This window comes from Tinamus guttatus, unplaced genomic scaffold (assembly GCF_059628265.1).
Source record: "Tinamus guttatus ecotype Peru unplaced genomic scaffold, ASM5962826v1 Tinamus_guttatus_pri_ptg000211l, whole genome shotgun sequence".
In the NCBI taxonomy this organism is placed as follows: Eukaryota; Metazoa; Chordata; class Aves; order Tinamiformes; family Tinamidae; genus Tinamus; species Tinamus guttatus.
In genome coordinates, this window is record NW_028288745.1 from 7,166,670 (window position 1) to 7,189,810 (window position 23,141).

At 41.3% G+C, this 23,141-nt stretch overlaps 2 protein-coding genes across 4 annotated transcripts; one reads left to right on the forward strand and one right to left on the reverse strand.

The window, feature by feature from the left end:
* Nucleotides 1-573: 573 nt before the first annotated feature.
* SLC30A7 (solute carrier family 30 member 7) lies at nt 574-15,209 on the reverse strand. 3 transcript variants are annotated; one of them, XM_088524436.1, is made up of 11 exons: nt 15,108-15,209; nt 14,920-15,021; nt 11,467-11,580; nt 10,060-10,147; nt 8,483-8,609; nt 7,818-7,967; nt 6,553-6,585; nt 5,025-5,160; nt 3,303-3,393; nt 2,942-3,091; nt 574-1,592 (listed from the first exon to the last, which is right to left on the reverse strand). In XM_088524436.1, the coding sequence occupies exons 1-11, from the start codon at nt 15,185-15,187 to the stop codon at nt 1,545-1,547; spliced, it is 1,119 nt and encodes a 372-aa protein (XP_088380562.1). In that variant the 5' UTR covers nt 15,188-15,209; the 3' UTR covers nt 574-1,544. The 3 variants fall into 3 exon arrangements, with proteins under 3 accessions (XP_088380562.1, XP_088380561.1, XP_088380563.1); XM_088524435.1 differs by having other exon boundaries at nt 6,553-6,603; XM_088524437.1 differs by lacking the exon at nt 11,467-11,580 and having other exon boundaries at nt 6,553-6,603.
* Nucleotides 15,210-16,729: 1,520 nt separating this feature from the next.
* Nucleotides 16,730-21,303, forward strand: EXTL2 (exostosin like glycosyltransferase 2). The gene is made up of 4 exons (XM_010213716.2): nt 16,730-16,757; nt 17,906-18,333; nt 19,820-19,890; nt 20,511-21,303. The coding sequence occupies exons 1-4, from the start codon at nt 16,753-16,755 to the stop codon at nt 21,000-21,002; spliced, it is 996 nt and encodes a 331-aa protein (XP_010212018.2). The 5' UTR covers nt 16,730-16,752; the 3' UTR covers nt 21,003-21,303.
* The last annotated feature ends 1,838 nt before the right edge of the window (nt 21,304-23,141 follow it).

The following is a 23,141-nucleotide window of genomic DNA, read 5'->3' on the forward strand; positions in this document are numbered from 1 at the left end:
CAAAAGAATCTTGAATATTTTCATAGTATCTCTCAATTACTACACAGACATTATCAACTTCAGAAGACCCTAACTTCAGTATTTCCCCATATCACATACCAGAAGAATAACTAAAATCCATACCAGTCAGTAGCAGCTATGAATTTTCTTAAGAATGCTTTCACCTTATTTTATCCACAATATTCCGTTTGCAAAATGTCCACTTCTAAAATCTTCCATTACCAAGTTAACTACTGCAATTTCATAGGATCATTAGCTGTAATACCAAGTCTAGCAGATTGTCTTTGAAAACATCACTCAAATCTGAGAATATAAAATGAAAGTAAATGCTAGAAAAATATGGTTGACTAATGTTTCTGAAAAAAAGATCTGATGCATTGAGAAAAGACTTATTTGGATAAAAATACACAAAGTTAGAGTGGGACAGAAAAAAAATCAAAAATAATAGATTTCTCAACTTAGAAAAAGCGTTATTTGAAATAGTATGAAAAGTGGTCTTCATTTATATTTCAGGTATAACCACTAGGAACACTTACTTTCAGTATCTGGAAGGTCAACAATTTCCTCAATCTCTAATAAAAATTTCTACAGTTTATTAAAATTGAGCAGACTAAGTTTTCAAACAACTTAGTGATTCAATTCTTTTCCCTGCACAATTTGGAAGATAAAAAGCTTCAGGCACTGCTTCTGTCACCAGCATCTTACCTCAGCTGCCTTGTCTTTTGGTGACTATGAAATGGTAGGTAGCATCATGTAATGTTTCGTTACTGTAACAGTATAAAGAGATTTAAAAAATAGACTGAAGTCTAATGCTTTGACTAAAATGATTTCCACATGAGATGTGCAACAAAGTATCCAGTTTGTCTTCTCTCTTCACAATAGCTTGGCCTTTTACATTGCTCATTTTTCTGTTTGTTTGGTAAGACACAAGAGTACGGGAAGTCTAACATCTACAGTTACGCAAGTACACAAAACCCGCACGTACAGCACTAGTAAATATCCAACTGCATACAAGATATATTGTAAAAGTAATGAAACCCTCTGATGTTCCACATCTATGCTGGCAAATACTTCTGATATAAAAGGCACTTTGAAAACCCAATATGGTTTGGTTCATTAAGTTTGCAAAGTACAAACAATTGTACAAACATAGAATTCTATTGACACATGTCAGCCATTGTGACATTATGTACAAAACAAGTTTCCAATTTTTCATAACACTGGTTTTATGGGAATGAGCAGTGGTTTCAGCAGCTTCACTGAAGACATGACAGGGTTTCCAGTACCACAATGTTAGTTTCCTATTGGAACAAAGGTAGTAAGTAAAAAATCCCACAAAAACTTACAAGTTTAGGGGCCACAAAAAGACAGGAACCAAAGTCCATGACATTCATTCAATATTTACTCCTTAGAAGTGAACTCCATCAGTAGCCCAAAGGCAGAAGTCTTTTCAGTCAACTCTGGAACAGTGGTGGAGGCAACTGTCTTCAGAAGTATATACAGTACAGAAAACTTTGGTCCAACAGCACAATTTTAGGAATTGACTACATGGCTGCAACATCCATCTGTACGTAAAGCTGTCTTACACCCGCCTGCAGAGAAGAAAAGGAGAGTTTAAAAGAAACTGAAAAACCAAAGCAATTCAACTGTCCCAAGCACCAGTTCACACAAGTACCTAAACAAGAGCTTAGTATCTTATTATTCTGTAAGGCATCTCCCATATTTGGTAAACCTGGCACTGAGTTACTAGCAATCTGCAAACCTACAAACTGTTAAAACTACTGTACGAATACATGTCCCTTCATACAGTAAAATAATGCAAAGACACTAAATGTATATCAACTTTAGCTTTGCCATGTTCCATTTTGATTGGTGATTCATCCTAAGTAGCAACTGTGTAACAAGAAACAAAACTAAACAATTGTGATTCTTATTTTCTTTTGTGCAAGCTTATCTGCCTCAAAAGTTACCCGCTCGAAGACCTGGCAGTTTAAAATGGAGCAAAGCATAAGAACATAACATGGGATTTGTGCTTTGAAGCTGTTCTACATTAAATTTTCAGCAAGAAGTAAGAATGGCTATAGCGAATTGACACATGACAAAACAACTTTTGGTAACCTAGGTGTGTAAACTGCATGAAAGCATTTCTCCCCTCAAAAGTTGTAGGAAATAAGCTTTAAATGGCCTTCCTTAGATTTATCACGAAAAGGAGACTATGCTTGTAGACCATATCTAGTACCTGTGCTTGAGGAGCTAGCCAAAGTGATTTCTGTATTTTTTAGTTGGTAAATATAGAAAAAGGAAATGAGTGAATCTTGACATTCTGATCTTTAGGCAGCTATCAGCCTTATTAGAAATAAGATTTCTGTGCATCACAAGAATTCCAGCACACCATATCAGCTTCAAATGTTATCAAATATGTCCTTTTTTATATAAGAGACAATCAAGTTTTGCAGGAAATTAAAGGAGAGCACATTGGTCTTATAAAAGATGGTAATTGTTGTTTAACTGTTCAATATTGGCGACCACAGCATGGAGGCAACACAAAATAGACAGAGAACGTGGCTCCTTAGGGAACAGCAATGAATGACAAATGCGGCATCAGCACAATGAGTAACGGGACGCAGGGCCAGTCTGTGTCACCTGCAAGGAACCCTCAACTGTTTTCTTGGTTTCTCTCTAGGTGGTCAATATAGGGCTTCACCTTCGTTTGGTAACAGCTGTAGCTGTCTGACGTGCATCCCCAGGAAGTTGCAAAAACGGACACAGAAAGGTACAGCAATTCTACCAACACTACACAAGATTGCAGAAATGCAACTTCACAGCAGAAAAACTCTTCAATAGTTATACCAAAACCAGATTTGATCAGAATTATTTTACATCACAAGAAAGGTAATATACAGATTTTGACATGTGTGTGATTTCTTCTGATGAGACATACCTGAGTAAAGATGTTGTGAGTCTGGCTTAGAATCCACCTTGCATCAGCATCAGGAGCTACGAGTAGTTTCAGAGTCCCGATGTAAACATCTGTACAGAGGGTCCAGAAATGAGGATCATGTAAACTGTAAACTCCTTGCAACTGCTGCACCTAAAAGACAAGCAACTTTTCAAAAAAGGGTATTTCAGAAGAAACATTTGTATGTACTGTGTTGAAGAAACATTTGTATGTACTGTGTTGCTCTAGAACGTTTTATAGGCATTACTGGCAAAACACTGCAAAACATATTCAGAACACACAGCTGTGGCTCAATCAGTCAACAACTAGATCTTGAACAAAAAGGCCTACATAAAGAGCTCACCCTCTGATAGCACTGAGGCAGAGTGTTTTCCAGGGAGGGAGGTGTTCGCTGCATCAGAATCCCAATTGATTCTTTTAAAAGTGGAACAACACTAGAAAGAAATAAGGAAGTTAGTTACTATCGTATTTTCAAAACATGCAGAATAAGCAGTATCACAACATTCTCTCATGCTCCTGAAGAATTTTTCTTTAGTTGTTTCACTAGAAACTGATAAAATTACTGTGAAAACCTGCTACAGAAAATTAAGAGATGGACCAAATTGCTATGGTCTCTTACTAACGGCAAGAATACAGATTTCTGACAGAGGCCACCAGTGGGCAATCACAGATCACCAATGTAATTATGGGATTTGGGACAAAGTCTCTTAAGTGTCTTAAATTTTACGTCATAAAGCAGCTGGTGGGTAAAGTTCAGAAGCAAAACCTACTTCAATGGCAATTACAAACAACCATAAAAATATGCAAGTGAAACCATTTTTTTGCTTTTGTGTCTGGCTTAAGGCATATTTTTCATATGAACTAAGATAATAATGGGGAGATTATAAAACAAAATTAGTATGGATCAGTCCAGCTATAACAGAGTTATTTTGCCAGAAACAGACAGCTCAGCATATTCTTGAAGTGAACTAAGTGCAGGACCCCATCCAAGCTCAAGCAGTAAACATCTGGAAGCAATTAGAGGTTTCCTCCTGTCTGCATGGTCTTGTTTAACCAGCAAACTGAAAAGAACTTACATTTTATTTTCCATTTTTGAAGACTTCATTAATAAAATTTGTTAATAATTTGCCCTTTACGGAATTTAATTCTAGGATGTTTAAATCAATGTGTTGAGTTTATATGAAAGTGCTAACTTAAGGGTGATGTCTAGCACAGATTTCCTGGGCATTTTCTGAAGCTTGAAGCAAGCTGCCCAGTGCTGAGGAACAGGGAGATTCACATCAGTAATGCTGCCCTTCAGATGGTGTAAACATGCCATAAATGTTGTAAACACAGCGTGCCCACAAGTATTCAGAAGACAGTCACCACTGTGAAGCGACAGAAAGGCGCTCAGCTGCTAGCTTGTAATGCAAGGGGTGGCACTTTGTCCTCTACCACCAACAAGGCCATCCAGAAAAGCCTCAACCACCGCCTCGCTCAGTGTGATGTTTGCTCGTCTAATGGAATCCAAAGAGCTCCACATTTACAGTGAGCCTGGTAAGCAACATCAGCAAAAGTGCACAGCTACTTGCAGTATTTCCAACAGATCTTGAAAGGAATTGGGATAGCTCCATACATAAATGGAAATGAAGACACAATCCTCTCCCCGCAAATAAACAGAACGGCCCTGATCCATCAAGGCCAGCCAGCGGCTGTCGGCAGCAGGCTCGGGGCTGCTGTGCTGAGGGCATTCTGCTCCATTTACTAATGCAGCACGTCGCTTTATGTAAGCGTTTGCTACCTACAGAGAGGAAGCTTTCTACTGCCTGAACCTGCAAGATGTTTTTGTAGTATTATGCCAACAGGACCAAAATGCAGAAAGGGAAAAAGCAAGATGAGTCAAGTGAAAACACACCAAAACAGCTGTACAGAATAGAGAAAACATCACTCTGGAAGAAAAACATGTTGTGAAGCATAGTGTAACCACATTTTTTGAGGGGACAAACCTGTTGTTCGGAGCTGCTATTTGTTCTACTGTAATTATCATCAAAACATACTACCAAATATCAGTGGTAACAGTGCTTACCTTACACCTATAAGTAGCGCTATCAGCATTGAACAAATAGGATCTGCTATCATTAGACCATAGTTCTGCATGAGTATAGCAGATATGATTACACCGATACTTCCAAGCGTGTCTGCAACGATGTGTAGAAATACACCTGTGAAGAGATTAAGTATCAATGCAACTTGGCATTTGTAAAGTAAACGGAAATATTTCAAGGACAGTTTGATGAGAAGAGCTGCAAGAACTGCAGTATGATTTATGCTTGTTAAATTCTTGCTCAGCTTTTGGTCCAAAATACAGAAAGTGATCACAGGATTTCAATCCATCCTTAAAATATAAAACATTTAAGAATTTATATTATTTTCTACAACTAGCATTAAATGCTATTTCGTGGCATTGCTATCATCATAAGTAGCCATTAACAGACTAAATTAAAAATTTAATTCAATATCTAGCCACATTACAGTAGAGAAAGTAATTTTGAAAAACAACACATTAGGTTACAAGACATGAAAAGAAGCATTTTGCAACTAGCCACGGTTTCGTTTTTGGAGGTCCCCGACAGTAGTGACAGAAATAGCCATTCAGAAGAAGCTTTCTGGATACGTTTTTTTCAAACTTAAATGATCCTGTGCAGTAATATAATTCACAACTATATACCAATTCTTAACAGTTTTTTTTCTAACAAGCCTATACTGAAAAGTTAAAATTACAGAAAATTGAGCCTTTCTGATACACCTTGGTTAAAATACGCCTTTCATTTGAAAGTCCTTCTTTTCATACCTATTATTAAAGAACTGTGTACATACACACTGAATATAGAGACTAAAAGTACTGGAAGAGGTTGAAAGTGCCCTCTTGCAAGGGCTACAAACAAGGGGCCAAGTATAACGCCTAATCCAAAAAGGGTCCCAACGTGAGATCCAACAGCAGCATGAATATTTGGGTGTGTCAAACAGTTACTACTTCTTTCTTCCCCACTAACTTTTGAATATCTTAGGAAAGGAGTGGGTGGGAGGGAATAATTAAAGCTCAAAACTAAATCATCAGTAATTTATTTAAAGTACTGTTCAGGAGATCACAGCTTCCAATTATCCGTAGAGCGATTATACAGTGAATGATCATCTTGTCTAAACCACCTAGAATAGCTCCATGAAAGGAGCTTTAAGCTCACGTGTCCTTCAGTGATCATGTTGATCTGCATTTTTCAAGTATATTCTATAACAGGTTCTTACCTTCCAGAGCCTATGTTGTGATTAGATACCTTAAATTTCTGCTTTTAACCACTCTTTTCTACACTTCCACTACTTTATTTTTTCAATGTCAGCAACAAACGGAATCACAGCTTTTGGGATCTCCTTTTTAGACTGGGTTGACACAGCATTACATTGAGACTTGAGAGAACATGTCGACAGCTAGTCACGCACAGGGTATGACCCTGCTTTGCTTATAAGTAAAAGGGACTCCACAAACTATCCCTAGGAAGATGGCATTGCCTGGAAAACAGATGAGTAACGAAAACTATCTGCTCTTCCTATTGCCATACCTTGTAAAATCTGCTTGCTGGATCCAGCTGTCCCTTCAAGAGAATGGTCATCTGTTAAGACAATTATTGGCATATTAGGCTACACAAAGTGTCTCTAGTGATATATTTTATTACCTTTCCAAAATTTCTTTGACTGACAAGCTACTCACTATGATTAGCTTGCTGTGACAAGTAAAAACCCAAACTAGAGTTTTCAATTCAACAATTAGGTTAAAAGTCTTTAAAGACCTGTGTTTTGAGAGAGTACTGCATTATACAATGGTAAATGCACACACAGAGAGATATAGCAGATCAATAGTTCTCTAATAAACACAATTTAAGAAATAAAAAGCTTTTAAATATTTAGCAAAAGAAGGCAGCTCAAGACAATGAGCTGTATAAACAAGCATGGAGGAAGAATGAGGTCAAATGAGCTTCCTGCACAGAAATAACACACTTCATTCCGACATAATGTAAACTAACAGAGACGGGGCATAAAGACAGTAAAACTAGGTCAAAAAAAATCCATTTATGAAAAGTGCACTCATTTTTTTTTTTGAAATGCACAAAACAGATATGATGTCATTCCCGTGGAACAGAAGATAAAACAGTCAAGTTGGAGAAGGAGGCAGCAAGGAAGAGACAGCAGGGTCAGGGTGGCTCCTGCTTCCCAGCTGCCTCCAGGAGGACACTTGGAAGACAAGCAGCAGTTTTCTGCTAAAAAAAAAACATGGAAGTGGCAAGCCACGGAAATATTTTTATACTCTTTGTCACCTCCTGTCTGCAAATCACCACTCTACTCCCTCTGAATGCAAACATTCTCTGTCATCTCAGATTTTGGTTTATGGCCTAGTCAGGAAGGATGGACAACTCGGCACTACAATAATTCTTTCTTTTTTACTTTTTCACAAGAGCAGCAAGCACACTGCCTCTTCTCCCAAGGGGAGGATTACCTGTCACATTTCATGGGCATGTCTCAGCACACAGGGTTTATAGTAAGGATTTAAGCTGAGCTATGAGAAAGGTACACTGTATCTTAACCAGCTTGCAAATAGACTACAGCTGGACACAACTAACACTGAACTTACTGCTCAGATCACAAGTGAAACAGCATCGACCAAAAGTCACCAGAAGACACTGTCATTGTGCACCTTATTTCTAGTGAAATTACTTCCAAACGTGCTCACTACAACAAGCTGCCAGTAGCTTCTCCTCTGTTCAGAAAAATCAGTAGCAGCAAATTTAAATGGAGCCAGGATGGTCTATTCCACTAACCTGGTACTTACCATGACAATAATCCTGACTGTGAGAGTGGCCGTGGCCATGATCGTGAGCGTGGCCATGGCCATGTTTATGGTTGTGGCTGTGACCGTGACCTCCGTGGCTGTGTCCATGGCTGAGACCACCATTAAATAGAGAATGGCTGTGTTCATGCCCTATAAACAAGTACCACTGTCAGAACATGAATTCAAGCGTGAATAAAAGCATGCTTACAATTACTTAAGATACCTAAAACCTATTAATTCTTCAGGTCATCTTAAGGTATGACATACATAAATTTACTAGAAGAAAATGAAATGAATACAAACTGTTTAGAACCTCAATCTACGCAGGGCTGCTGTATAAAATATTTACCTGTTTAAGAAGTCAAATGCTTTTATACATTTCCTGCTTTTGAGGTAAGTTACATTGCCCTTAATACAACTGGAGCAAATGTGCAGACTCTGGAGATCTAAGTCTTCCAGATAGTGTGTGTTAACACAAATAAAGCAGTGATGAAGCAGGGATAGTAATAAAATTTGAAAACTAAGATTACTATAAGTCACATAAACATTTTGCTTAGTCCTCCCCTCAAAAGAAAAAACTATTGAGCTGCCACTGGAGGATAACAGGGTTCTGGAACACAGACCACTACAAGAGGAAACAGTACTGAAAATTACAGGCATCGTACCAGATCCGTGTGAATGCCCATGACCTCCGTGTTGGAAAACAAATATTCCTATAAGATTTACAACGAATCCTAATACAGAAACAGGAAGAAGTCTCTCATGATGCACATCTGGAGGCTCCAATGCTCTCTAATAAAAAAAAAAAAAAAAAAAAAAGCAAATGTAGAGTTTTACAAACTCATATTGTTAAAAGCCACTACAAAAAGGAAACAGGGTCACAAAACTGCTTAGATCCAGGAGGCACACATAAAGACATAATAAGGAATTACTCGGGCCCTCCAGTTTTGCAAAGGATTTTCACTATCTGGAGATTTTTTTTTTTTTTGACTTCGTTACAGTAAAATGATGCAATAGCATTACACCTATTTGACCATCATCAGCTTCATTATGCTGCGGAATATGGCTCAACACCATTGAAAGATGGTCAAGTTCATTCTAGTACATGGATTGCACAAGTCATCCAAGTATTTTGCACGAGTCTGGAAGGCCTTTTATTTTCGTCCTTTCTTCACGGGATCACAGAATGGTTGAGGTTGAAAGGGGCCTCTGCAGAACATCTTGTCCAACCCCCCTGGTTAAACAGGGTCACCTAGAGCACATGGCACAGGACAGTGTCCAAACTCCTCCTGAATGTCTCCAAGGAGGGAGACTCCATAACCTCTCCAGGCAACCTGTTCCGGTGCTCAGTCACCCTCACACCTTCTAAGAAGGGTGAGGAGACGAAGGTAACGAAAGCAAGCAACAGTTGCAGCAGTTCTTTAAACTCCTAAAATCTAGATTCAAAAACTTTGAAAGAAAGCAGAGTAAATGCCAGACACACTATGAACCCTATAGTTTCTACTGATTTTCAAAGTATTTACAGACTTATCTGTATGGAAGACACGTTCCTGAAAGCTCTTCTCTACTAGCTCAAAAATCAGAACTAACTTATTCTGAACCAGGAAAAAGAAATCTCCCATTAAAAAGTAAAGCAAGCCGATCAGAATTAGTTACCAACTTTACACTCTCTCAATCCTAACACATACTGGTGTAGACAAGCTCAATGTCTAAAGTTTAAATCTATAAATTATTATCTGAATCATCTTATAAAAAGCATTTTAAAAAGTGCTACGGCAAAAGGCAAAGTTGTTACTATTCTGCATTTATATCAAGACTTCAAAGTTTATGAATGATGTTCAAGTTACTTCAACTTCTTCACAGAGTATATTTCCATTTCTTATGGTTACACTTCTCTGAATGACTAGTTTTGTTTTTTTCTTTCTTGGCCTCATGTTTTTAACATAAGTAGTAAAAATACTTATATGAAATCCTGCACTGGCTGAAAAGGGGACAGGATAAGTGACAAAGTCTTTCTGTGCAATCGGTACACTCCTTAAGGGCTGGTACAGATACTCTGAAAAAGCTTTTTGTGTCTCATGTTAAACCACAATTTTAAATGGCCCTATTTTCTGTTCGGATCACAGATTTTTAACCAATTATGAATGTAAAACATTCCCTTGCAATAAGTTTATTCCCACTAGGTTCCCACTACGAGTAGAGATGTGACAATTAAGAAGTGCAGTGAAACTCATTAACATACCTCAACACCTTCAGAAAAAATAAAGAATGCTGTAAAGATGAGGAATAAACCATTTACAAAGCCAGCAAGTACTTCTGCTCGAACATACCTGCAAGAAGCAAAAATATCAGCTATTTAAATGCTAAAAATGGAAAGTGGAACTAAGAAACTGGGGCATTATTTCTACTTCTCAAGCATTTGCATTACACAAGAGATTTTTAAATGAAGATGTAGGCTATAAACAAGAGAAATGTATATTAAATAAACATCTAGAACTCTTGTGGTTCTGGTAGAACCTCAGCAACTCCTCAACCCACCAGTCTAGTGGGACAACTGTTAAAGTCCTCAGACCTGACTGCAAGTTCATGGAGCCTCCCCAGCCACTGCCTGACCTAGGTGAAAGAAAACTTCCAATACGTAAAAAAATCTTCCCATTTAAGAACATCTCTACAGGAATTTATGATAAAAATTTATATTTGGAAGCCATAAAGTAAGATATGTGGGTGGCATGTAAACCTCTGCGTCCATTGATTTGAAGTTTTAAATATTAATAATAATATGTTCATTTGTTCCCCCTTTAGTACAAGGAATTTTTAATATTAGTAAAGGTTAAGTAAAAAGTATTTCGGCTATTAAGTGCTTCTAATGAAGGAGTCAGGTTAGAATAGGATGTAATGTCAGGGTAGCAGCTGTTCTCCAATACCTTGATTGCTAGCAGTTTAAAGAGTAGTTAAATAACACAGAGCCTGCCTTCATTGCAGCTAGTGCATGGTATAACCAGCTCATCCTAGATTAATTCCTAGGCACAGAGGAGTTTCCACCTTAATTAAACAGTGCATTAAGTCCCAAACCACGTGCTTAGGTGAGAAAGTTGAGCTGAACGCAGACAGCGCAGGCGCGATGGGAGCGGGACCGCAGCAGCATCCCGAGGGCCGCCCACGCAGGACGGCGGCGGGACACCCCGCGTGCCGGGGACAGCCCGAACGCTGCTCCCCTCACACGGGCATCGTTTGCCGTTTCACATGAAGCATCACGGAGATTTCGCTCCTTTCAGCCGTGGAACCATCTCTCCCAGGACAGCCCCTCTGCTCCGATTTCCCGGTGCCGTGAGCGCACCGGAGGGCAGGGCAGTGTTTGGCTCTGCAACTCGGTTTCCATTGGCACCACAGCGCTCTAAGAAGCAATACACCTCTTCCCCCAAAGCAATCCTTGTATGTTTTTACCATTTCTAGGAGGGATACTCACTAAAGGTTTCAATGTCACAACCTTTAAATAATTCATCTTAAAAAACAACAACAAAAAAACCCCACAACTTTCAATATTGTTTTTCATGTTCTGCAAAAAAAAGTTACTGTGCATTTAATGAGAAAGTACCACCACCTATACGCTTACTAAAATACATTAAGGTAACAGCCTGAAGTTCCTTACCCATATGAGAACGCATCATTTGACCTCCACTTTGAAATAACTGAAGCTGCTAATCCAGCCAAAAGAGCAGTGCAGTCAAAAAACATATGAAAAGAATCTGATATTAGACCTAAACTGGAAAAGAAGAGAAAAAAAAATGTTATGCTCTAAAGCTACAGGTTAGGTACGGGGGGAAAAAAAGCAAAACAAAACAAAACACAAAAAACATTTAATCTTTTACACACTAGCAGAGCAAACCCTGTCTCCAAGCTTCATCTTGGGACAGAGTTCTGCTGGCACCAAGGGAAAACCCTCGCTGCGTCACCAATGTAAATGTGTTAATAAAATTGCTTTTGGCAGCTGAGGGAAAGGTGCTGAGCGCGCGGAGCTGCCGAGCGCCTTTCCTCGGGAGGAGGTTCCGCCGACACCAACCGGAGCCGCCACAGGAGATGCGCCCGCGCCAGGAGCGGCTGCTCCCTGCTCATCACCAGCACCCACAGGACGCTGCACAAGCCACATTCCTCCGTTCCCCATCGCACAGCTCCCACGCAAGGCACACAGGATCACTGAAAAGTTGAGAATTTGGGAAATTCTAACAAAGAAATAAACTCTTACTCAAGTTTCCTGGCTCAAATCAGAGAGCTTCTTAGAAACCAAACCCTACTTTTATTACAAACCATCTACAGAATTTTATCTAGTTCACCCAGCTACAGACATAAAGGTATTTTCATCTCTTACAGGAAATAATTATGATCTGAAGCTGTTTCCTACAGATTTGAGATCATCATCTATTATTTGATAATGATTTACTTGATTTGATCACCATCTATATATTATAAAGAAATGGTGAGCAAGACCGAATTTTCTTGATGCACTATTAGATTTAAGCTCACTTGCTCACAGCTCTCCAGGTTGCTTTCTGACAAGAAAAGAAACAAGACTGTGAAAAATAATGTTGCTGTGGACACACCCAAGGACTCCAAATATTAGGAAACTAAATATTACTCCTCAAAAACAGGGCAGCATCTCAGCAAAATCATTTGATGATAAGAGTTTCCAATATTCCAAAAATGGAGTTCATCAACACCTCTAGTGACCCAGGCAGTCAAAATCCTGACAGCTGCCAGAGAAAATATGTTGAGAAACATGCCAAGAGCATATGGGTGTTTTTCAGAATGGAAATTTCCTTATATATTGTGGCCAAACTTATCTTTCTAATATCAAGGTTTGAAAGCTTCAAAGTACATGAAAGACCTGGGATATCCTAGGAAAGCTTAGTCTAATATCTATTAGGAGACACAAAACTGTACACATAAATATTATTTAATTAGTATTAAATAGGTGCCAGTTTTAAAACACTCCAACTAAGGAGCCTCTGAGAATCTCAGCTTCCTTTGCTCTTGTGACAAAAATGTTTTAGTCCTTCCATTAGCTTTTCTGAGTAGCCACGGCAGGAATTTATAATCTAACATTAAAAACAAAACAAACACTGTTGAATAGATTTGTAAGTTTTCCTTATTTACACAGCTGTATGTTAATAGAGTGTGGTAAAGCTACACTAACTAAATCAGAGGATTTAGTTATAATATTCCTAATAGCACAGAGCCACATCAAGGTTTTCTGTTTTTCGATCTGCGAGCCTCTTCCAGGAGGAAGGAAAAACAATTTGTCGAAGGGTTGAGCCTCCCAACCAGCTCCTGGAGTCTGCCCTTGGCCAGGCGGGCTGCGAGCGCTGCAGCAGCTGCGGCGCGGCACGGCACGGCACGGCGCTGAGCTGCCGCGCGCAGCTGCGACAGCCGCCCCTGCGGCACGCTTAGGCGTGGGGGTCACTTGCTCCTTTGGCTGGCGATCACCGTATCTTCCCTGGTCAGCCTGGAAAAGGTCCATCCAGGAATAAAAACAAACAAGTACCTGTTCCGCCTGTGTTTCAACTAACTGGATCCAAGCCAATTGCAGTTCAAAACCATGCAGGGCTGTTAGAACGGTGCCGAGCTACGACTGGCAAACCTCAGCAGGGCTCGAGTCTTTGCTTTACCAGCAGCAAGCCATGGACTAGCAGACACACACGTCCCTTTAATCGAGAAGCTGAAGAAAGCAGAGGCTGAAAAAACCCCTTGTTAAGTGGTTTATTTCAATGGTCAATGCACAATCACATCTTGACTGATTGCTCATGAAAATACAGAAGTTTAGCAAGCTATTTTATCCTACAAAGCTCAAATCAACCTGGAAAGGAAGGAAAACCTAAGGCAATGGGAGATTTTCACTGGACGTCTATGAAAAAGTAGAACAGAATTCCCTACCAAATTCTTTAAGTACAGAGGTCGACAGTTTTCCTCCCCAAGAAAAACAAGTGATACCCCTAAAGAAACACCTCCTTTTAGGTTTGGGTCTGACTAGTAGGAAGTCTTTCTAAATCACAACCGAAAAGACTGCCACGATTCCTCCCTTGGCTTCCATGCTGGGGAAATTTCATCTCGCCTACGCTGTTGCTCAATGGCTCCAACAAGAACACCAGAATTGAAGATCACTTTCAACACACTCCCAGCAACTGCCGCACCAGATCTTGGCCATCCACAACACGGAAGCACTTCCTCTTTCCAGTACGTCCCAAGGCAACACAGAAAACCCCCTCGGCAGCCGTTTGGTCTCTGCATCTCTGATGCAAAGGGCCAAAGGAGCCATGTTCCTTGAGCACGGGAAGGGGTTTTCCCTCCACGGTTGCTTGTTTGCTGGATACAGGTCTGTTCTTCACACGTATGAAGTGTCTGCTCCAACCGCGAGCAGGTCTCACATCCCGCTCTACCAAAGGTACAGCGGCAGTCATGCTGTCATACCAGCCCAAAACCAACACTTGCCAAAAGGATATCTGCAATTAATTACCTGAAATATAAGAGACCCAACTAATGATTATCCAACAAATACTAACTCTTAGTCTCCGTAAGGAACAAAAATACACAAAGAGACTTCTCTGAATTCCAGTAATCCCCATTCGGCAGTACCGAGCCTCCAGCACGTGTCACTTCAGCTTCTTGGTTATAGTTATACAGGGTTTCTTCAGAATAGACCCTATTTCTAGTGACAGCAGTCCCCAAATTATCATGCCCAAGAGAAAAACACAGCAAATTAACATTACCATATAGCTCTTTATACCCAAGCCCTCAAATGAAATCGTGCGTATTCCGAACCGGCGCGAGCGCCGCTTGCGCCTGGCGACACCGGCTGCAGACGCTCTCCAAGCTGCCCAAGCACCGGCAGCCAAGCAGCGCTCCAGCCTGAGCTGGGGGTTATCGCACAGCTTGAGGGCGAGATTTAGGACAACGCGACGAGCAGAGGACGCGGCCACCCCGACCCGCGCCACCGCTTCAGGCTCCGCAGCAGGAGCCCGGGCCCCCGCGGCGCCCCCGGCAACGGCCGCCCCCGCCGCCGCGGGGACGTGGCACTGGCGGCGCCGCCGCTCCCCGCGCGCGCCGGTACCTGTTGCTCCAGATGCCGTAGAGCAGCTCCACGAAGGCGAAGGAGAGATTGAGGCAGAGAAAGAAGAAGAGGTTGCGGGACGTCTTATCCGCCAGGATGGACCTGAGCGCGGGGCACACACGCGTTACCGCCGCGCGGCGCGGCCCGGCCCGGCCCCGCGGTGCCCCGCGCCGCCCCGCGCCGCTCACCTGACCCATCCCGAGAGCTTGCGCAGCGGGTCCAGGCGGGGCGGCTTGTACTCGTCGTCCTTGATGGAGAGCGGCAGCATCTTGCGGGCAGCGGCGGCGCCCCCCGCCCCGGCCGGCCCCGCGCGCCAGCGCCACTTCCGCCCGCCGCGCGCCTGCGCGTCACCAGCGCCGCCGCCAGCGCCAGCGCAGCGCGACGGACCGGGGCGGGGCAGGGCAGCGCCGGGGGCGGCGCCGGGGCCGGGCCGCGCTGCGGGTGTCGCTGCCGCCGAGAGCGGGGCCCGGCCGGGCCGCTCCGCCTCCTCCCGGGCCGGCCCGAGGCCCCGCAGCCGGTGAGCGCCGCGCGGCCGCCGGGGCCGTCTCGGTTACGAAACGGGAGCTGCCGCCGCCCGCGGCGCCTCTGCGGGGCGCGGCGGACGGACCAGGAGGCCGCGCTGGCGGCGCCGGTTCGTGTCCAGCTGCCCGAGCCCTCGGCGTTTGCTGGGAGCACCGCGCTGCGGGCTTGTGGTCTTGGGCCCCGGTAAGCCCGGCGCGGCAGCCCCGTGCGCACCTGCGCAGGCACAGAGCGTGCGGACACCGCGGTGCGCCGTCACCGCCGCGAACAGCGCCTCTGTTCTCGTCGTCAGGGTAATGTAAAACGTTACACGGCCCCGCCGTGCCGGTGTCAGCGGCTCTGCTTTGCCAGCGCGGGAGGACACCCCCCGTTTCGCCGTCCGAAAAGCTCGCCCTGAAGCCGGCACCGCGGCGGTGCGGGCTTGTGGCGCAGCTCTGCGGGCCCCGCCGAGCCGAGCGGCACCGGCAGGGCCTGGCCCGGACCGGCTCCCGCAGGGGCCTCGGACCTCGGCATCCAAAACTGGAGACCCTGCATTTTTAAGCATACAGCTTGTGTAGTCTAAACCAAATCGCTCTTAGGAAATTTGTCATATATTCACTTGTTAAATTCAAGTGCTTACTTTCTACTTTTTCACAGGTCCATTCTTAAATCAAAAATAAAGGCAGTTGAATGAAGAAAGGGAATATTTAAAGAAGAGAAATCCCTATGGCAACCTAGGAAATTTTGCACACCTAGGTGTCTTGCATCTTGTGCCTTCTTGCATTTTGTGCTTGTGCTCTTATTTTGTCCCTTTTGACTCAGTGACAGACAAGATGATAGGAAAAATTAAAATACCATGTGTTAAAGCCTCTAATGCAGCTGGAAAACTTGGTCGATGGAGAGTTTGAAGGGGAAGGAATTGTTATTGAGACTACTTGCTTGGCTCTGATGGCCAGATATGTATTTTAGTGATGCCTAGGGCAGTTGGATTGAGGTTCTGGAGACCTGCTTGTCTCAGTAGTTGGCCATAATGATGGAACACGGAAAAATACAAACCAGCAATTTAGTGAGAAATAACAGACTACTTTAATAGCCTATTTCTGGAGAGTTCATTGAAAGACAGAGGCAATTATTCAACGGGGCAAGAGGGAGCAGGAGGGGATAACTGCCAAGGGCACATATGTCTGCCAGGGACTGAGAAGGATGGGTATCTGCAAGGGGCTGGTGGGTACCCTGCTTGATGACTGTCGATCTTCAATAATAAAGTCCGTTTGATTTCCAACAGATCAAAATATCACCAACAACTGCAAGGAAAAGCAATCGTGCCTGGCAACAATGAGGTAAGCTGAGGCCTTTTAGACTAAAATGATTTACATTCATATTTTCAAGCATGGTATATGCACTGTGAATAATCAAAACTGCCATGAAAAACTCAAACACTCGCTCAAGAATTTTGATTAATGAGACTGGCCTGGATCACTTGATTTAAGCAGTGTTTCCTACTGAAATCCTAAAATGCAGTTATGGAGTGGCATGAATAATATTTGTTGATGAGTAAGCTTAGAATTTTGATCTTGTGTCTGATTCATACCAATCTTGGGAGAAACGCTGAGGAACAAATGCACATGATGCATCATTTGAGGAGAAAACTAAGCTGCTGGATGCTGCTAAGTTTACAATTTATGAGGCTCTGAAGAACTGGTAATGCTACTTGGAAGAGTCACAGCTGCCAGCGTTGCCTTTGTGATGGCCCCTACTCAGGCCCAAAACTGTGAGGATCCAAAGCCTCCCTCTTTGTGCTGAGACTGTTGCTGAGTTAGCTGATAGATAGCCCCTAGCATCATGTTATAGCATTTATCAGGATAGTATTTTCCACATTCAGTAGGCATCAGCAAGCAGATACAAAAATTGTAGACAAAATGTCCAACAAACCAATGATGGATTTTTTTCCTTCTGTGTATGGAGCCTGAGCAGTAGAAAAGAGTAGAAGCATTTTACTGCCTCTCTTCTGCCACAGCTCTTGAGAAGAGAGCAACCGTGTCTCTCTCTTGTTTTTAGAGCAGAAACAAAGCTTGTGCTAAAGCAGAGCTCTGCAATGCTGAAAATACTGAAGTTAGGCTCTGTACAATTTTGTTTTCTAATTTCAGCAAAAGGGGTTTGGTGAGAGACATGAATGTTTAGTTAAAAATGCAGTATTGAGAAAATGGAAAAAAAGACACAATTTAGAATTAAAGGATAACTCTAAATTTATTTTTATAGAACAGTGAAATTCAAAGTTAATCAAAGTAGTTCTGGATGTGAAAATCAAATGAACTCTAGAAACGAAGTACCAGAAGTATCTCTCTTGATAGCTGATAGTAACTGGCCCAAGTCCTAATATCCTCCTTATTTATTCACTCATTTACTTGAAGTCTGCTTAATACAGTGGGTGTTTTGAGGAAGAGTAAATATACATGGGACCAATATTTTTTCATCTTCTCTTGTTAAGGTATTTTCACTTCTGTAAGCTTCCAGGGAGAGTTATGGGAATCCGCCTGCTTCGCTTCACTTCTGTGGTGATCATCGTCTTGCTTCTCGTAGCGGGTGCTTTGACAGCTTTGCTTCCCAGTATCAAAGATGACAAAATGCCCAATTTGAGAAGGGAGCCAAAAGCCCCGAGTCAGCCTGCCTTGGATGCATTTACTCTCATTATGCAGACTTACAACAGGACTGACTTGCTGCTAAAACTGTTAAATCACTACCAAGCCATTCCCCATCTGCACAAGGTAATTGTTGTCTGGAACAACGTTGGTGAGAAGATACCAGAGGACACGTGGAATTCCCTGGGGCCTCATCCCGTCCCGGTTGTCTTTAAAGTTCAAACAGTAAATCGCATGAGGAACCGACTCCAGAATTTTCCTGAGCTGGAAACAAAAGGTAACGAACAGCTCATGTTGCTACTAGCATTTTCGCACTTGAAGTCTGTGTACTAAAAGAGGGATGCTTTGAGTTATATTATGGGGTAAAAAAACATAAGTAAGTAGATTCAAGGGGCCCAACAGATACTCAACTTATATATACATATATATATATATATATGTATATATATGTGTGTGTGTGTGTGTGTGTATATATATATATGTAAAAGAAACCTTTGTTATGGTAACAGACTCTAAATGTATAGCACCCAGCAGGTGACTATAGACTGACAATAAAGGATATGGAAGGAAAGAGGACTCTTGAATATATTTCCTGGACCTTTGCAGCCATGGCCACTTTATGCAGAACATAAGGAGTTCAGCCGCTTTTCACCTTGTACTGTGAGCTGAAATTAAATCTCCATGTATGTGTCCAGTTGCTGTCCTAATTTTATAAAGATTTGATTTAGTCCGTGAACTTTTGGACAAGGTTCACAAGAATGTCCTGCTTCCCAGACAGATTCCCTTCTCTGGGTGTTTGGCTTTCTAACTGAACTAACTGAAATCCTGTCAGGAGTTATTTTCTCCAGTCTTTGGGCTGTACATGTAAATATTCTTCCTAAGCTTTGTCCAGGAGAAGCACAGCAATGAGTGCTGTTTGTTTCAAGTGACAAAACCTGCAGGTATTACAAACTTGGCCTTAAATCTGCTGAGTGACAGTAAAGCTTCCATGTCAGTGCCTTCTACTTAACACACAATGCCACTCAACCCAGGGCTTCTAGGGGAACAGTAGAAACTTCAACTCTCCCAATGTTTTGTTGCTCTCAATATGATTATGCAGACCATAAACTTAAAATTCTGTCCACACTTGGAATTCTGATCTAAGAATAGCTTCCCTTCTCCCTTACCTGACAGAATCTTTTGCCCAAAAATCTAGGGCAAAGGTGCTTTCTGATGTAGTTAATTGTATTGTCTTGTAAATAGTATAAATAGATCTTGTAAGATCTGATACTGAAAATCCTTATGTATAACTAATCTCAAACACTAAAGAATGGTATCTGATTTTTTTATTGTAGTTCTATTCAACACAAAGTTAGTGTGTAAATTTCGATTTAATTTGGTTAAAAAAAAAGATTGTAGGCTGGCTTAAGTTAGTGAAATTTTAAGTTTCTTTGCCAGGCATCCCTCCACCCCAGTTTTCCATCACACAGTTGCCAACTATACTGTACATGATCAGAACATCCTGAGATGAGTTCGTTATAGCATGGCAAGTACTCTAAAATTTGCATTTGGTTTCGGTTATCACAAAACTGAAACCTGCTTTAACTTCGATATCTAAGTATGTTTTCTCAGTCTACTTTCAAGGAATGATGATTCAGTTCTGCAGTTCAGCCTAATGGTTATAGAAGTTTCCAGCTAACCTGTCAAGCAACGTACTGCATTATGGACTTGGATATTTGCTGTCTGACAAGTACTTCTTTTCCTTCCCTCCTTCCTTTCTCCAGCTGTTTTAATGATGGATGATGATACACTAGTCAGTGCCCATGACCTTGCTTTTGCCTTCTCTGTTTGGCAGGTAATTTTTTTTTTTTAACCTTCGCAGGTAATGTTTACAAGATATAATTGAGATGAATGGTTATAATTCTAAAAAGCAATGCAGTATCATAACATTGGTTTTGAAGTGTAGTGCTATTGGTGTTCTAATTGTAAAGTTGAATACTAAGATGAAGCATTAAATAGTAAAAATTGCAGAAGTTTTCTTCAGTGAAAGTTTTATCTGTAATCTTTCAAATTGTTCTTCAAATTCTTACACCTGAACACTGAAGCTGTTGACTACTGAATGTATTTAAATCAATTAGTAGGCTGCAAAACATTTTTTCTGTCTCTCTCTGCCTATTAAAGATCGTCTGTAGACTTATTTTGAGTACCAAATTTACAGCTTCATATTTTGGGTAGATGTTTCTTAGCGCTACATCAAGAGGAACAAAGCATTATGGTAGCTGTTTTGTACACCTGTGTTGAAAGTGCAACTCTTACGCAGACAAAAGGAGCATGGGTTGGCAGTTTTACTCTCTGCTTCTTTCTTGGCCATGATTTTGTGCTTTTGTCACTTCGGGGGGGGGGGGGGGGGGGGAAAGGCAGATGTCTTTCTCAGGAAGCCATTTGATTGTTTTGATCATTTGTTTTTTCTTTCAGCAATTTCCAGAGCAGATAGTGGGATTTGTTCCTAGAAAGCACATTTCTACTCCTTCGGGTGTATACACGTACGGCAGCTTTGAGTTGCAGAGCCCTGGGTCTGGAAAGGGAGACCAGTACTCTATGGTTCTCATTGGCGCAGCGTTTTTCCACAGTGGCTACCTGGAGGACTTCCAGAAACAGCCAGAAGCCGTTTATGCCTTAATAGATGAAACTCAGAATTGTGATGATATTGCCATGAATTTTTTAGTAGCAAAGAATACTGGAAAGTCTTCAGGAGTGTTTGTAAAACCTGTTGATATAAGAAATTTAGAAAAAGACACTAACAGTGGCTATTCTGGAATGTGGCACAGAGCAGAGCATTTGTTGCAGAGATCTTACTGTGTAAACAAGCTGGTTAATATTTATGATGGCATGCCCTTAAAATATTCTAATATTATGATTTCTCAGTTTGGTTTTCCTAATTATGCCAATCACAAAAATAAAATGTAAGCTCATCTGCTTAAGAAGGCAGATGTTAAACAATACTCTGTGAATTGTACTACGTGCAAGGAGATAAGTGTAGATTACTGCATTTTGGTCATCCATATTCATAGTCTCTGTGTTTTTTTTTTTTTTCCCCATTTTTTGATGCATTTGCTCCTTCCTTACTAATTCTGTAAAGACTATATGCTAGTGTTTAGGTGTAATAAAATCATCCTCATTCCTTAAAAACTCAAGAAGCTTTTTACAGTTAATTACAGGCCAGCTCTTCAGAAACTTGCACACAAAAATGCACTCCTACCCATCAGCAGGAGCTTTGATTTACCTTTCTTATACACATATGTATATTTTTTTTGTAATATACGTATCTAGCGATATGATGTCTGGGCATATTTTTGATATTTGCATGTTGAGACATCTGCTTCCTTTTCCCCTCCTTGCCTCTCTCCCCATTCCCCATGAACCTATAGCAGGGCTACAGCAAGCTGCTGGCTAGGCTTCTAGACCCCTGTACAAACCCCCTTTGAAGTTTGTATATAAGATATTATTCTGTATTCTGAGAAGTTCCTGAAGCTGATATGAAAGCAAGCCAGAAGAAAAGGAGCACACCTGAATCTGTGTCCTAAAACCGTTGCCTACAACATGTGCAATCACTAAGGTAGCGGATAATGATCTCTTTGATACAGCTTTTTTTTGCTGGAGTTGCTGAAATGATGCTTGTCAATTGCAAGGTAAAACCTAGTTGCTGGCAATGTAAGAAAAATGACTACATGAAATATGATTCTTACATATGCAGCCAAAACAAATAGGTGCCATGTTCCTTATTAACACTCCCTTTAGTATTTAGTTTTGTTTTGGTATTTTGCATGTACGTTGTTACAAAATGTGCCCGAAAGATCCTCAGTTTTAAAAATGTCTTGTTTACAACTCCGTGTAGGAGCAAGCTGTTTTACATTTACTCCAGAGTGTATATTTTGTAATATTATAGGTCTATTATTTTTTTTAAAACTTCTCTTTCAATGGAATATTCATGCGTTTTATGGTTCTTTTCATCTCAGCTTTTGGTGGCTATGAGAATGGATTTAAATTGCCATGAAGTGAGTGGGTAAAACATTATAAGAGGTATTTTAAGGTACAGTGGTATTAGTCAGGGCCTAACTACTATCAGTCTTTGACCTTATATATAGCAGGAAACAGAGTTATTAATAGCCTTTTTTTTGGGACTCAGCGTAGCCCGGAAACATTGTACTAATACAGACAGGACAAAGACCATTTCCATTGCAGTTACAGAATTTGTTTTGTGATGTGGAGAGGAAATAAACCAAAGGCAGTAATTTTGCTGGATCACAGAGTAGATTCAAGTCTGGCATCTACAGAAGATGTTAGTGTTGGCTTTTAATGAATTCTCCATACCAGAGCAAAGGAATCCGTGGGCCATCAGTAACAGCTTATTTCTAGTACACAAATGGTATTTATCTTTTTAAGAGGCTAGTTGAACAAAAAGGCTATGTGAAAAATGTATGAAGTTCTTTACAGCTGGGCTGATTCTGGCTATAGAGTCTTTAACTTGGTGAGAAGAGGGGCTATTTTGCCTTGCCTTGTTTTTTTTCAGTATTGGAGGATTTGTTTTACATTCAGTGAAGTCTTCCTAGTACTATTGTAAGACTTAAGGGTCAAAAACTTAACATAGTAGTGTAAAAGCTGCTAAATTTTGTTGTGATAGTGAAAACTAGATTTAATTATTGTGGTGTAATCATAAGTAGTATACAAATAGATCTACGGTCTTTTCAGAAATGCAAATTTCCTAGTGGTAGCTTATTGCCTTTCATTTACTTACTGGACTTCTGTAATTTCTGTTCTGTGCAGTACCAACTAAAATTGTGAAGACTCACAGATGTTGTTTACCTGCTTTAAAAATGTGGCATGAATTGTCATCTCAGCCAAATCTTAGTCCTGGGTTGTTTATTTGGGGTGGATTTTCTTTGCGGGGATGGGGGGAAAGGGTTGCTTTTCTGTATCTGTCAAGGAATTAATAGAACAAGTTTTTATTATGCTGGTAAAGTTAATTTGTACCATTGTCAAATAAAATGCATAAACAGATTTGTTTTGCACTTATTTTCAGATTATTGACAAAGTTTTCCAGTGTTA